The 15496-nt window shown below is 39.4% G+C and overlaps 1 protein-coding gene across 3 annotated transcripts in view; it reads left to right on the forward strand.

Annotated features, from left to right (window-relative positions):
* Positions 1-15496, forward strand: part of PDE6H (phosphodiesterase 6H) — a 53241-nt gene that overhangs the window by 7193 nt on the left and 30552 nt on the right. For 2 of the 3 annotated variants that reach the window (XM_082352609.1, XM_082352610.1), the window contains exon 1: positions 5394-7578. In XM_082352609.1, the coding sequence (XP_082208735.1) occupies positions 7383-7578 (196 nt within the window). In that variant the 5' untranslated portion in view covers positions 5394-7382. Of the gene's footprint in view, positions 1-5393; positions 7579-15496 lie in introns of those variants that run through there. The other variant, XM_082352611.1, reaches the window with a different exon arrangement.

The raw sequence follows: 15496 nt of genomic DNA on the forward strand, positions 1-15496 counted from the left end.
ACGTCTGTGTCTCTATTTCTGCCTTGCAAACAGGTTCTTCTGTACCATCTTTCTAGATTCCACGTATATGGATGCTAGTTTCTTTTCTAGAACAAGGTGGGGGAGGTGTGAGGAGGTAAAGTAAAAGAGGTGATAAATTGTTGCAAATATTTTCTGGTCCTGGCCAGACTCTGGAGGGGATTGTTAATTTCTTCTTTCCTGTAGCCATTCACAGGTGGCCTAGTCCGGATGTTTCCTCTGAGCATAAACAAAGGCATTTTAGCTTCACATTCAGGCATGGGAGCCAGGGTTCGGAGACGGGCCATTATGCGTACTTTAAGTTATAGGCAACATCCCTTTAGTGATGAACTTGTAGCAAAAGCAATAAAATACAAAGGTTAAAGTAAAAGAAACAGATCCAGTATGGAGTCAGATTTGTTCTTCCCTATAACACTTAGTGAAAAATAGAAAGTATAAAAGAAAAAGTAGGGTATAAATTCAAAAATGAAACCATGACGTGCAAGGAGTGTAGTGGTAAGGATGTTTTCCCCCCAGCAGGAGCTCACGCCTCCACCCATGTGCCTGTCTTTGAGCAGCTGCTCCGTTTGGCAGCCGGAACCTTCAGTCTGCCCTCGCTCATCCCAGTGGAAGGGTGTGCCTTTCACTTAGGGATGCCTGTCCTCTTCTCCAGCTGGGGAGATCTGTCCACATTTGGCTTACTTTGCAAATGTTTCCTAAACATCAAGCAATAATGCTGACACAATAGAATTCACCCAAAGGAACGTAGCCAATGGCCAGGATGGAGAAGGATCTAGAAACCATGCTATGTGAAGAACTGTTGAAGAATGCATAATATTTAGTCTGAAAGAGAAAATGTTCATTGCCAATAAATTTTTTTAAAGTTGCACTGAACAGGATGGAACAGACCTATTTCATGTAGGATTCTAGTATTTAGTAGTAAGCTAGAATAGATATAATTTATTTATTTGTTTCCAGTCTTATTGAGATATAATTGACATACAATAATGCATAAATTTCAGGTGTACAGCATAATGATCTGACTTACACACATCATGAAATGATTATCACAATAAGCTTAGTGAGCAGCCGTCATCTCATATAGATAGAAAATTAAAGAAATAGAAAAAAAATGTTTTTCTTGTGATGAGAACTCTTAGAATTTACTCTCTTAACAATTTTCATGTATAACATACAGCAGCATTAATTATATTTATTATATTGTACCTTACATCCCCAGTACTAATTTATCTTATAACTGCAAGTTTGTATCTTTTGACCACCTTCATCCATTTCCCTCTCCTCCCATCTCCCCACCCCCCCTTGGTTACCACAAATCTGATCTCTTTTTCTATGAGTGTGTTTGCTTGTTTGTTTGATTTTGAAGTATATTTGACCTACTACACTATGTGAGTTCCTGTTACGAAGCATAGTGTAGAATAGACACAATTTAAAGCTTATTCAAGCACTAGAATTTCGTTCTTTCTATTCCTAAATTCTAATTCTATCTTTTCTATTATTTTTAATAAGATACAAGAAAACCTTTATTACACAAATAACACATGTGAAAGAGATAAAGGTAAATTATTATCCCCATCAAAATCCCAGGAGCAGAGATACCATACTCAAACAGAGTAATTGGGGAAATTTTAACAAAGGGACTATTTACAAAGGCTTGGGAAGGATTAAGGAGAATCTACAAAAGCTAATAGAGTAACTTGGGGCTAGCGACAATTTGGGGGCTACGTGACCAACCTAGATCTGGAGGAACCCTAAGAGGTCAGCTCTAATCATAAGGAAGTGCACCCCCCAACCCCGAGAGGGAGGTGGTCTTCAGTAGTAAGATACAGCCAAGCCACCGTGATCCCATGGGTAATCAAGAGGGGTGGGAGTGAGGCTAATTAATACCCCAATGTTGTTCTCCCATTCTCTACTTTTCTGTTGATGCCTTCCATTGGATAAGCCTAACTTGAAGTCAGGAGGCAAAGGAGCCCATTGCTGTGGTGAGTAGGGTTCACCTTCAACACCAAAGATCAGGTGGAGAAGGGTGGAGAATGGATGTAAAGAGGCAAATTGGACATAGCCAGCAGAGCAATAGTATCAAAGAACAGACACTCTTTGTCAACCAGTGATCTTTACTTAGAGCTGGGAAATAGCATGGATACATTTAAAACCTCCAAAGTTGATTCTAATATAAACCCCAGAAGCGGAGGAAGCACAATGTCAAATAGGAAGAACACAATAGATGAAAAAGAGCAATTGCAGAAGGGAATTCTCGTAGAAGTTTAGGGTTTGGAGGATTTTTTGAAATCTCTGACACTTCCTTGATAATAACAGCCACTGAGAACCTTTTGTTACAAACACATGCAATTTGAACCTCACACCAGGTTTTCTGAATAAGAATCTCCAAGGAAAAGATCTTAGAATCTGTATTTTTAATATGGGTCCCCAATGATTCTTCATTTGTGTCAGTTTGAAAACACTGATGTGGTCCAAGCCTATATTTTAAACATTGGGAATTAGCGAATTCTTAGTGTATTGCCACCCAGTGACTGATTTAACTGGCTCTGAGGTAGTAGGTAGATGTGCCCCTGGGCTGAACAGCTGGTGTTTGTCAGGTGGAGTAAAATGGAAGCTTTGTTCGCACCCAGACACTCCAAGGACAAAGCTAGTGGCAGAAGCTGAGCTCTGCTGAAGTAAAGAGATAAGGCGCCCACATCTGGGGTCAAGGAAGACTCCCCCGTCTGCCGATGCACAGGAAGCCTCCTTGGGGGTCAAAAAGGGAGGGAGCGCCACCCCATAATAAGGGTGGACATGCACCCACAGGCCTCTGCGGTGGGATCCATCCTAGCAAAAAGTTGTGCACACATGTTGGGGAACATCCTAGGGCAGGTCAGGTGTGAAAAAAGAAACAGGATAATTGGCCAAAGGTAAACAAAGACCTGGAAGAACCGACCTATATAAGGGATTTAAATCACCTCTTTACTGCCCTTCTCCTCATTAGGAAAGACGCCCATACCCTTTCTCTCTGGGTGTGTATTTCTGCCTAGCTTCTGACTTTAAATAAATAAACTGCTTCTCTGTGGGCTCTTGTGTATTTCTGCCTAGCTTCTGACCTTAAATAAATAAACTGCTTCTCTGTGGGCTCTCCCATACGTTGTGCTGTGTCTCTATTAATATACTTTGTACCTGTTTTTACAGTTTTTGCCTTCTTGAAATATTCTTACTTTCACTTGGGGGTAAGAGCCAGGGGAAGTTTGCTTCAAGCCTCTTGCCCCTGGTGGTCTAGTGGCTAGAATTCCTGGTTTTCATCCAGGCTACCCAGGTCCAATTCCCAGGCAGGGAACTAAGATCTCTCTTCAGGAACACTCACTGCTTTCTCTCCGAGATCAGTGCCACTTGCCCCCCAAAACATATGTAATATGGGTGAGAACAGGGGCTAATAGTCGTGTGTTCTGAGTCTCAGACCGTTGTGTGGACTAATAAGATAGACGATGCCTCCCTCCTCCACACCTAACCCAGTTAAGTGCTTCTTCAGTTGCAGAGAATGTCAGAGAGTACAGAGTCTAAGTGCTGGACAAATTCCAAGAAGCTAGAGCCAAACAGCCACCATTATTCCCAGGGGTGACTTCTTGCCATTGCCTGGCGTGGCCACCCTCCCTCTGCAGCCTCTGTCACTCCCTGTCCTCATCTGCTTCCTCTGACGGGAGTAGGTAGACCAGGGAGAACGAGAGCTTTTTCTGGGCAGGTGAGGCAGTGACCTTCACTTACCCTCCACCCCTTTCCTATTTGTTTGCTTCCTTGGGTAGAAGTTGGGGTTGATGGTGCTGGTGATATAGACACCAACCCCCATTCCAGAGTTCCTAACATTACAGTTAGAGCAGAAAACTGTATATAAGGAGAAAGTGCTCCTCTGGTGTACACACCCTAGGCAAAGAGACACAGTTGCTATTAAACAATTGCCGCTGTGCTGTTGTAAAAAGATCAAGAATCACCATAAACTGAGGAAAGGAGAGCATTTTCTCGACAACTAGAGAAGCGAAGGGAAAAGATACACAGACAAGAATAACCAATAAGTCTAATATTTAGCGCAAGGAAAAATAATCACACAAGACTGAGCAACATAAAAACTAATATTATGAGAACTGAGCAGATATGACACTGAATTATTTCAAAGAGAGAAACAGAAGAGAACTTCTGTTTTATAAAAGGCCAGAGGGGAAGACTTATACAGGCCATAAAAATTGTGTGTTTGTGTAAACTAGCATGTGCTTTTTTTTTTTTAAACATCTTTATTGGAGTATAATTGCTTTACAATGGTGTGTTAGTTTCTGCTGTATAACAAAGTGAATCAGCTATATGTATACATATATCCCCATATCCCCTCCCTCTTGCATCTCCCTCCCACCCTCCCTATCCCACCCCTCTAGGTGGTAACAAAGCACCGAGCTGATCTCCCTGTGCTATGCGGCTGCTTCCCACTAGCTGTCTATTTTACATTTGGTAGTGTATATATGTCCATGCCACTCTCTCACTTCGTCCCAGCTTACCCTTCCCCCTCCCCGTGTCCTCAAGTCCATTCTCTAAGTCTGCGTCTTTATTCCTGTCCTGCCCCTAGGTTCTTCAGAAGCATTTTTTTTTTTTAAGATTCCATACATATGTGTTAGCATACGGTATTGATTTTTCTCTTTTTGTAACTTGAAATGAGCTGCTTGACTTCTCGCTTCATTAGGGCAGAATCAGGCTGCTGAAAACTGAAATTTAAAAGCGAGAATCGTGTGGACAATTGTCCACACCAGTGGACACCATCTCCTTGAGGCAAAGCAGTCAGGAGCCCTCTGTTCTGCCTGGCCCTGCCACACAGCACCTACTAGGTAATCAGCTAATTTACTCGTCTTCTTGGGGCTCAGTGTTTGGGGATTAAAGCAAGGATATTGGATGAAATAATTGTCAAGGACCCTTCCAGTATAAAACTCTAAAACTCAGGTAATAAATCTAAACATATTTCAAACATGAGCAAACCATTCTCTTTATGGCCAGAGGTCCAAGGCACTGAGACTGTTTCCAGCTTTTTTCAGAATGAGTGGTTAACTATTTTCCTTTCACATTTCTCCAGGGTCCCCTAAACCAAATCATGCATAGTGCTGCCACCTGCTGTCATGAATGAACACTTCATGAACCCTGGGAAGACCATTTCTACTAGACTTCGGAATCCATTGAGCTAATTCTGAATTCATTCCCCCTTATTGACCAGTTTAAACTGTTGTGCTACTTGGCTGTCCATGTTTATCATGTACATGTTTGCCTACGCACAAGATAAACATTAAAAGAGTATACAAGTGAACATAGTACAACATTAAGTCTCTTTTCTACCCAATGCCCTGTGTCCATAATCCAATATGACTTGTCCTTAAGAAAAGGGGACTTTGTGGCTGAGTAGTATTCCATTAAATATATATACTACATCTTTATCCATCCATCAGTCGGTGGACATTTAGGTTGCTTCCATGTCTCGGCTATTGTGCTGCAATGAACGTCGTGGTGTGTGTATCTTTCTGAACTATAGTTTTCTCTGGATATATGGCCAGGAGTGGGATTGCAGGATTATCTGGTAACTCTATTTTTACTTTTTAAAGGAACCTCCATAATGTTCTCCATAGTGGTTGTACCAATTTACATTTCTGCCAACAGTGTAAGAGAGTTCCTTTTTCTCCACACCCTCTCCAGCATTTATTATTTGTAGACTTTTTGATGATGGTCATTCCGACCAACGTAAGATGATACCTCATTGTAGTTTTGATTTGCATTCTCTAATAATTAGCGATATTGAGCATCTTTTCATGTGTTTGTTGGCCATCTGTTATGTCTTCTTTGGAGAAATGTCTATTTAGATCTTCTGCCCATTTTTTGGATATTACTCAGCCATAAAAAAAGAATGAAATAATGCCATTTGTAGCAACATGGATGGGCCTAGAGGTTATCATACGAAGTGAAGTAAGCCAGACAAAGACAAATATCATATGATATCGCTTATATGTGGACTCTTAAAAAAAAGCTACAAATGAGCTTATTTACAAAACAGAAAGAGACTCACAGACATAGAAAACAAACTTATGGTTACCAAAGGAGAAAGGGGGGGGGAGAGGGATAAATTAGGAGTTTGGGATTAACAGATACACACTACTATATATAAAATAGTTGATCCACAAGGACCTACTGTATAACACAGGGAGCTCTACTCAATATTTTGTAGTAACTTATAAGGGGAAAAAAATCTGAAAAAGAATATATATATATTTATATATATCTGAATCACTGTGCTGTACACCTGAAACTAACATGATATTGTAAATCAACTCTACTTTGATTAATAAATTAAAAAAAACAATAGAAAAGATTAAGAAAAATTAAAAAAAGGGAATCGGGACACAGACACAGACATACACAGGGAAGACGGCCATGTGGCAATAAAGGTAGAGACAGAAGTTATACTGTCAAAGCTAAGAAACATCTGGTACTATCAGAAGCTGGGTGAAGCAAGGAAAGATGCTTCCCTAGAGGTTTTGAGGGAATATGGCCTGACCAACACCTTCATATCAGACTCTAGCCTTCAAAATTGTAAGAGAATTAATTTTCATTGTTTTACGTCACCCAGTTGGTGACACTTTGTTACGGAAGCCTGATTTGCCTTTGTTATGGCAGCGTCATAGGAAATGAATATACTTGGTTAAGTCTTGAAAGGAATACAAAAGATAATTATTTCTTTAGTCACCAAATTTTTCGAGCACCAATTTATGTCAGGTGCTCTTGCTAAGCGCTGCAGACATAATAAGGAACAAAACCGGACATAGTCCCTAGCTTCGTGGTAATTACCCTCTAGTTGGGAAGAAATACTTGAAACAAAATTGACATAAAAAAATATTTCAACTGTGGTAAGGTCTGTAAGTATTTGTGGCACATAAATCTATAGGTGTATATAGTGGGGAAATAACCGGGTAACGTTGTCAGGACAGACTTTCTTGAAGAAATGACAACTGAAGTGAAATCTGGAGGGAAAATACAATTATCTAGATACCGGGGTAATGAAGGCGTGGCTGATGGGAGCACACCAGACAGAGAGAAGAGCACGTACAAGGGCCCAAGGCAGGAGAGAAGCTGGCAACGACAAGGAATTGAACAAAGCAATTAACCAGTGTCGGGGGCGGGGGGCAGTGGGAACACAGTGCAAGACCAGACAGAAACAGAAAATGTCAGACACTTTGTGTCTCGTAGGCCACGCCAAGAGTTAGACCTTTATTTATCCATTCTAAGAGAATGCAGGAGGAAGTCAAGGTATACAAGTTTAGTCTCAAGAAAACAGCTGGTGGCTGAGGGTGGGTTTGTACATGAATGTGTCCTGGGTTCTTCTTCCCACTCAGATTATCCTGTGTCCTGAGAGCCAGGGAAGAGAGGCCGTAACCAAAGACCATGTTGCTGAAATCTGGGTGAAGAAATTAAGAGGACAAGGGAGCACGAGGATATTCAAACCCTTGGGCGCTGCAGCTTCAGTAGTTCAGAAGGAGAGCTCCAGACACCCCCAAAGTAAGCAGCACCAGCAACATCTGCATCTTTGGGAGCTGACATTGCCCCAAAGAACCCATTCCCCCCCGCAAGAGGGAGGAAAGGAAAATGGTACAAAAACTGTGATGGTCAGTTTTATGTACTAACTTGACAAGGCTACAGTGTTGAGTTATTCAGTCAAACACTAGGTATGGCTGTGAAAGTATTTTGTAGGTGTGATTAACATCTACAATCAGCCGACTTAAATAAAAGAGATCATCCTTGCTAATCTAGGTGGGCCTGACCTAATCAGTTGCAACACTTTCAGAGTAGTACTGAAGTTTCCCTGGAGAACAAACCTGGTTGTGGACCTGCTTTAGAGTTTCTAGCCTGCCCTAAAGATTTCAGTCTTGCTAGTCAACTCCCACAATCACGTACATTAATTTCTGCCATAAAACTATTTATTTATTTATTTATTTGAAATATAGTTGATTTACAATGTTGTGTTAGTTCCAGGTGTACAGCGAAGTGATTCATATATATATATATTATATATATATATATATATATATAATATATATATACACATATAATATATATAATATATATATATATTCTTTTTTAGATTCTTTTCCCTTATAGGTTATTACAAAATATTGAGTAGAGTTCCCTGGGCTTTACAGTAGGTCCTTGTTGGTTATCTATTTTATATTTAGTAGTGTGTGTATGTTAAACCCAAACTCCTAATTTATCCCTCTGTGTTTATATCCTAGTCATTCTGTTTCTGCGGCAGAACATTGGCTGATACAGAAATGAAGGTGTAACAGGTTTGGCTGATAAAGCACCTGCCAGGAATCTCAGAAATAGCTGGAAGGCATAGGGGAATGAGCAGCCGACTGCATTTCCTACTGTGATAGTGGAGGTCCAAAGCAGAGAACTTGGTTTTGTGATCGTTATTTAGAGCATGTTTACACTCAGGCTGTTAGGACTTGTGACAATGCAATTCACATGCCGTTGGAGAGGTCTGGTAAATGCTTGAAGGTTGGGGGAGGTAAGCCTGGTCTCTGGGTGTGGTTGATGGCCATACTGAACTTTTCCTCAAAAGATTTCTCTTGGTTCTTTACACTGTGTAGTTTCTACCAGCAAGTCTAAGACAATTATAAAGCAAAGTAAGGGCAGATTCTTTATAGAACTGGACTTATACTGCCATCTTGTGGATGTTTAGATTTGCAATCTAGTGCTGACGAAAACAAATATGTAGACAAATAAATATGCACATACCTTCTTAAGATATGTGAAAACTGGAAGAGACTTTAGATTATTCACTGATGCCCTCATTTTACAGAAGAAAAAGCTTGAGGTCCAGAGGGTGAAATGACTAGTCACTCATGATATTGAGTTACATGAAACATTTAAATAGCAACGTATTATAGTTTTTGTTTGTTTGTTCGTTTGTTTTTTGGCTACTTGCAGGATCTTAGTTCCTTTACCAGGGATCAAACCCCTGCCCCCTGCAGTGGAAACGTGGAGTCCTAACCACTGAATCACCAGGGAATTTCCTTAATACATTATTTTACTACAAAATTAGTGTTATAAAGCCAGTGTAAAAATGCGTTTCATAAAACTAAAGAGCTTATTCCAAACAGCAAAGTACCCATTATACTCTTTCTGTTCTCCATTTCCTAGAGTTGACTCTTTAACTGCTTCTATTTTTCATCTTCTTGTAGTTACCACAACTTTAAGTAATAGATTTATACTTTTATTTAAATAAACAACATTTAGAGACTCCCTGCTATGAAAGATGAGATATTAACTTATAACACTGGCTACTTTCCCCATCCATTCTTATTCCCTAAATTCAATCCTTATTATTTTTAGGTCTCATTGATTATCACTATAATTTTGAAAATATAGTTCAAGTGGTATTTCGTCTTCCATCAGCTTCAGTCATTGTCTCGAATCTTTGCTTATTTAGGACGAGACTGTTAGTGTCTTTATGCCTCCCTCTGACTTTCCTTCCTCTTTTCCCCATTCTGTCGCCACAACTTTTCTTTTACATTCTCACGGTTTTTAGCATTAGTTTTCTGTTCACTAGCCCTACATGAACCTTATATATTTTTTCCTATAAATTGATTCTAAAAGCAGAACTAATCAACAGCAGTTCCATTATTAGGACCATATAATTTTATTTGTTTCAAAACAAGTCCAAGTAGCATGCTTTAGAAAACATTCCCTCCTCCATCCATTCAATGTCTACATTTCCAGGCTGCTCAGTGGAACATCTTCCAGGACTAAGGTCAAAAGGACTCTCTTTCCTTACATGTCATCAATTACTTAAAGTCCTGTAAAGTTTTTTGTTTTGATTACTTGTTTATTTCTCATGTTTTTCTAATTTTTTTTTTTTGGCAAAAGAATGATATGCCTTTGTCATACCCTCAAGTTTATCTGGCTTCACGATTATTTTGTTTATTGAACCAAGTCTTCTGACTGTTTTGGGGAAGTCACCCCTACCAGAGCCTCTGTCCTACTGGACCACTCTGGACTCATTGTTTTCCAACTTTGTTGCGTTGCTATGTCATCCCAAACATACTCTTATTTTAGATCACACTTGTGTTTTCCTTTCTGGAAATGTTTACAATTATCTTTTATCATTGGTGCTCTAAAATTTACAAAGATTTTTCACAGATCCCACTCAGCTATCCGGGAACCCTTCTAGGTTGAAAAGTTCTGTCTTTCTAAGTTTGGGAATCTTTTTTTTTTTTTTTTTAAACTGTTTCTTTGATAATATCCTCTCCACCATTTTCTCTGTTCTCTTTTCTCTGGGATTCTAAGTCAAAAGATGGGTTCTCTATTTCTCTTATATTTTTTCTCATATTATATTTCTCTTTATCATTTTGCTTGCATTTTTGGATGATTCTCTCTTTTATTTTTCTACTATTTTATTGATTTTTATTTTTTGCAATCCTGTTTTTAACCTCTTTAGTTTTCTCTACTTGCTTCTTTTTCTTCACATCCTATTCATAGATGTAAAATCTTTTTGAATACCCAAATTCTCTTTTTTTCCCCCTTCAGTTATGTTTTTCTTTTTGTTTATCTTCTTTTTTTTCTTTGTAATGCTGGTTGTTCTCTCCTGTCTGGTTATCTTTGGTTTGTCTCTTCATATTTAAGAATGAAGGATGAGATCCGGTATAGGCATCTCCTCTGCTATACTGGTTTCCAATGGCTTTGCAGATAGGCTGCTCCATGGAGTGGAAATTCTGAGACAGAGTTCTGTTTACACAGGCAGGAGCTTGTGGAATGGCAAGCTTAGCTTTAACATGAGACGACGTGGAGATGGCTGTCAGGTGGGGTTCCTTTAAAAGTCAGAGTGAGAAAACTTTACTGTGGGTGCCCACATCCCACTAGAAGCCCCAGCTCCCCAGATGGCTTGCAAATGTCAGCAGGGAGGGAGGTGGAGAGAGGAGAATTGAACCGGCATACCTCTTCTCTGTTTATAGTTTCAATACTCCATCTGTTTCTAGGCCCCAGACCAGTCCCTCCCCCTGAGCCCAGAGCGTCTCTGAGATTCTAGTTGGCAGATTGTGGCACCCCCATTCCCCTCTCAGCCCCTTCATGGAACTTTCCAGGCTATTACTTCCTTCGCTGTGGTCTATCAATATACTCCCACCTGTTTTCTGTCTTCCAACCGCTCATCTCTCGGTTACTATTGTCCCTTATCCCTGCTATTTTCTTGAGTGTGTGTGTGTGTGTGTGTGTGTGTGTGTGTTTCCGAACTATGTCAGTGTGTTCTGGGAGATACAGCATATAAATGCATGTACCTAGTCCAGCATCTTGAATGGTTGAATGGTTGCTAGATCCCCTTTCATGTTAAATTGTTCAACTTTATTAGCACTAGTGTGGTTTTCTGATTCTCAGTAAAATACTCGTCTTCTCATTTGTTTTTTAGGATGTTGGTTTCATGGTATGGAAGTTATTTCACATCTACTTTTTAGAGTAGGGATTCACAAAGGAACTTGGAGATAGTTTCTGTTTCTTCCAATTAACAAATCAAGGACTGGCTGAGGACCTTCATGTGCTCTGGAACAGGATGTTCATAGAAAATATAGCATATTGTTATCGCCTTCTGGGAGTTTGAATGACAGCAGGGACAAAATTATTCAAGAAAACCAGAAATTAATAAAAGAGATTATGTAATTAAATCCTAAATTGTATGAAGTAGGCTGATTGTCCTTTGAGCTCTTTTAGCAGAGTGAGAACCATGAGACCTGGAGATTGCATGGACAGCTCCTTAGGGGAGCTAGAACCTGAGCTGGCAGGATGGGGGACCGTAGTCAGAGAGAAGGTGGGCAGATGTGAATGATCAGGGCACATTCAGAGGTCCATGAGGCCCATGAGGACCCAGTGGAGGCCAACCTATTATTGTCTGATGAATGAGATAAAACCCAATCAAATCTGTGGAACCACTTTTTCAGTCAATGAACATTAATTGAGCATCTACTATGTGTAAAGTACTGTGTCAGGCACTGGATAATTAAAGCAGAAAAAAGAATGTGAGAAAGCAATCTTTGTCCCTTATTAGTTTATGTAAATAAACACAGATGTTGGAAACATGAAAACATACACAAAGATGGCTCTCATTTTAGGTCTCTTGGTTTCCTCATTTGCAAAATAAGATTGTATCAGGTGATAGAATCTCTAAGCCTCCTTTTAATGATTATTCAATAAGTTGTTGTCCTATTTTATTTTGGATCCAGAAGTTTTCAACCTGCTAGAAATGAATGGCAAGGACTTGCACGGTTGAATTAATCAATATTCATTAGTTTTTCAATGATAAATACTAATGGATAGCAATATGATTAATCTTTTAGCTATTGTAATTGGTTTTATAACACTGTAGCAGGGCAGTAAAGCACATCTTACTAAGATAGCTTTATTGTGAAAATACAGAAGGACTATAGTTTTGGATGGGACTAAACTTATTATTCTTAGTCAATTAAACAGATGCAAAGGCCTCTGAGGTCATGGGAAAGGGAGGGAAATTGTACCCAGAAGTTTAACAACCTTCTCTACAGTGAAAACGAACTTATTAGAGGCTTCCATCTCAGAGAAACGGAAAAGTAAAGTTCTACTTTTTCATTTTCCAGAAGGGTAGGTTAATTCTTAGTGTATGTCTAGGAAGGAAATCATCTAAAGATGGTAGAGAAAATTCAGAAAACGTACCTTGGTTTCTAACACCCCAGTCTTTCAGATCCTTGGATTTAAATACATTTATATTCCCTATTCTTACAATGTGCCTATCAGAGAGACTATATTCCAGAGTTGTATAACTTTAACATTTGTTATTTATCAATTAGTAATGTGTTCAGCTGCAAGTAGTAGGACGTTTGTCTGTTAGTTTAAACCTTTTTTTTTTTGAACTTCACATTTTTTTTCATCATAAAAAGGAGAGTGAAAGTATGTCGATTCTAGTGACAGTTCAATTGCTTAAAGATGTCAGGGCTGCTCAAAGATGTCCTGGCCTGGATTTTCAGGTCCTTTCTTTCATGACTTCAAGATGGCTGCTTCAGCACCAGCCATCACATCCATGTTTAAGATAGGATGAGGAAAATAGAGGAAAGTTCCAAATAGCCAGAGAATAATACACTTACGCCTATCCTCATTCCAGTAGACTTCTGCTTATGGATCAGAACTGTATTACATGGTTACTTCTAAGCAAAGGGGGCCATAAAGATTCCCAGCTCCTATACAAGGAGACCACTAGGATGAAGGGGCTGGGAATGACTTTTGGGTCCAGTCACTAGGGTCTGCCTCATTTTCCCATAAATTAGCAGCATAATTTAAACAAATAAATGCCTAAGCTTACAGATTTTCCCCACAAGTATTTGCCAAGATAGTTTATGGATTGATATTCATCCCCTAATTTATTCAATGAATATTTTAAGCCTAACTCTGAGCCAAGTGCTATCACAATGATAAGTAAATAAGACATAGTCTGTTCCCTCAGGGACCTTCCAGCTGAGATAGATAAACTGGAACAAAGTGGGAACACCTAAATCAGGTTGAAGCTGGAAGGGCATGGGAGGAAACACACCATGTGCCAGGCAGTGTTTGAAGTACAGGAAATACAAAGACAAGAGAGACTCTTAATCCAGTGGAAGGAGAAAGATAAGTGGGATAAGAGATCTAATAGAGATCTTGTTGCCTGAGTTTTTTCCATTATAAGGCCTGCAGGCCCAGGGAATCATTGCTTTCCTTATCCATTTTAAGACAGGAGTCTCTTAGATGTTTTGTAGGTCAAGCATCTTATGTAGTTCAAAGCTCAGGGCCTCAGAAATAGTATTCTTTCTAATCTTTACAGATTTCCTTAGTTAGGTTTTCTGGTAGAAACACACACACACACACACACACACACACAGTCTTCCTTTATCCTCTAGTTTTATGTCTTCTTTCTTCATTCTACCTTTTCTTTCTCTTCTACATCTTCCCTTCCCTCAATAGTTACCTTGAACTCATGGAGTTTCACCACTCCTTCAACCTAAAGTGTTCACCTAGGTCTGATATTTAATTGATATGGCCATATGGATTGTTCAGATATTGATATTTCCACAACATAGGCAAGTAACGACCTCCTGAGCCCCCTAAGTGTTCCCTGCACCCCGCCGCCCTAGCCTCTTCTCCACACAATCATAAACCAAGGGGTGAATGCCTAACATTGCCTGAGACCTTTAGGAACTCACTCTATTGTCCGTGCCTTACTGGGTATTATATATTTTTAATACTTCTTCTAAGCTCTTCAGTAGAATGCAGAGTCTGCAAAGCTCAAATGCTTCCAGGGGCCAGTATGTACAGAAACTGGGTGAAGCTGCCTGAGCAGAACCAGAGACTGTGCTACATTTTACATGACATAGGCTGTTTCCATGTCTTGCCTATTGTAAATAGTGCTGCTATGAACATAGCGGTGCATGTATCTTTTCGAATTCAAGTTTTTTTCAGATATATGCCCAGGAGTAGGATTGCTGGATCATATGGCAGAGAAGAGTTTTTTTTTAAGTGCTCTAAAAATAATTAAGATTTATATCCATGGCATTTAAAAAAGTTAGTATACATAATCTGTGGATATTGCATGGAGTTTAAATTAGTTAAGGATTAGTAAATGTACGTTATAAGCTCAGTTATTTTTTCTAACAAAGGTTACCACAACACAAACACACACACACACACACACACATTTGATTAATTTTCTCCATATTTTAATAGTCATGGTGCCTAGAAGAAGCAAAACAAGTTGGAATGAAGGCATCTGTAATATATCTTTTTCCCACAGTAAAAATAAAGTTAAAAGAATCATCTTATGATATTATTTTATCTAGGCAACTAACTGTATGCTAAGCTACAAATAGGTGATTTGCCCCTGAAGTTTTAAAAGAAGGATCAGTCCCTGAAGCATCTCCTCTAGGTTCTAATTTCTCCTACAAAATCTGTGCCTGCAGCTCATCGCTAAATCTCTTTGAGATGGATCATTTCAGACACACACAAGATATGTCTGGGACACCAGAACATCTTCAAAGAGAGTTTCCTGCAGCCCACCCACCTCAACGAACTGCATTTGAGCTGATGTGTCAGTATTTTGGCTCTTCCCAGAAAGCAATAAATCTTAGATGTTGTTTTATCAGGTACACGATGTCAGTCAGGCTGTTTAATATGAGCCACTTGACAGTTGAAATGATGGCTTATGACAGAGAGAATGTTAATGTAAAATGTCAATCCAGGTAAACTGGAGCAATTATTTATTTTTATAAAATTTTGTGTGTGTTCATCACATTAGGAAAAGAAAGTGGATTGAATACCATCTTTTCCCCATGGACCTAGCACCACTGGCCATTGGTTATGTATTTGTTTGTGGTCCATCTACCCCACTGGAATGTTAGCTCCATGAGGACAAGGTATTTATCTGTCTTAT

Source organism: Balaenoptera borealis (assembly GCF_965194805.1).
Source record: "Balaenoptera borealis genome assembly, chromosome: 13".
NCBI lineage: Eukaryota > Metazoa > Chordata > Mammalia > Artiodactyla > Balaenopteridae > Balaenoptera > Balaenoptera borealis.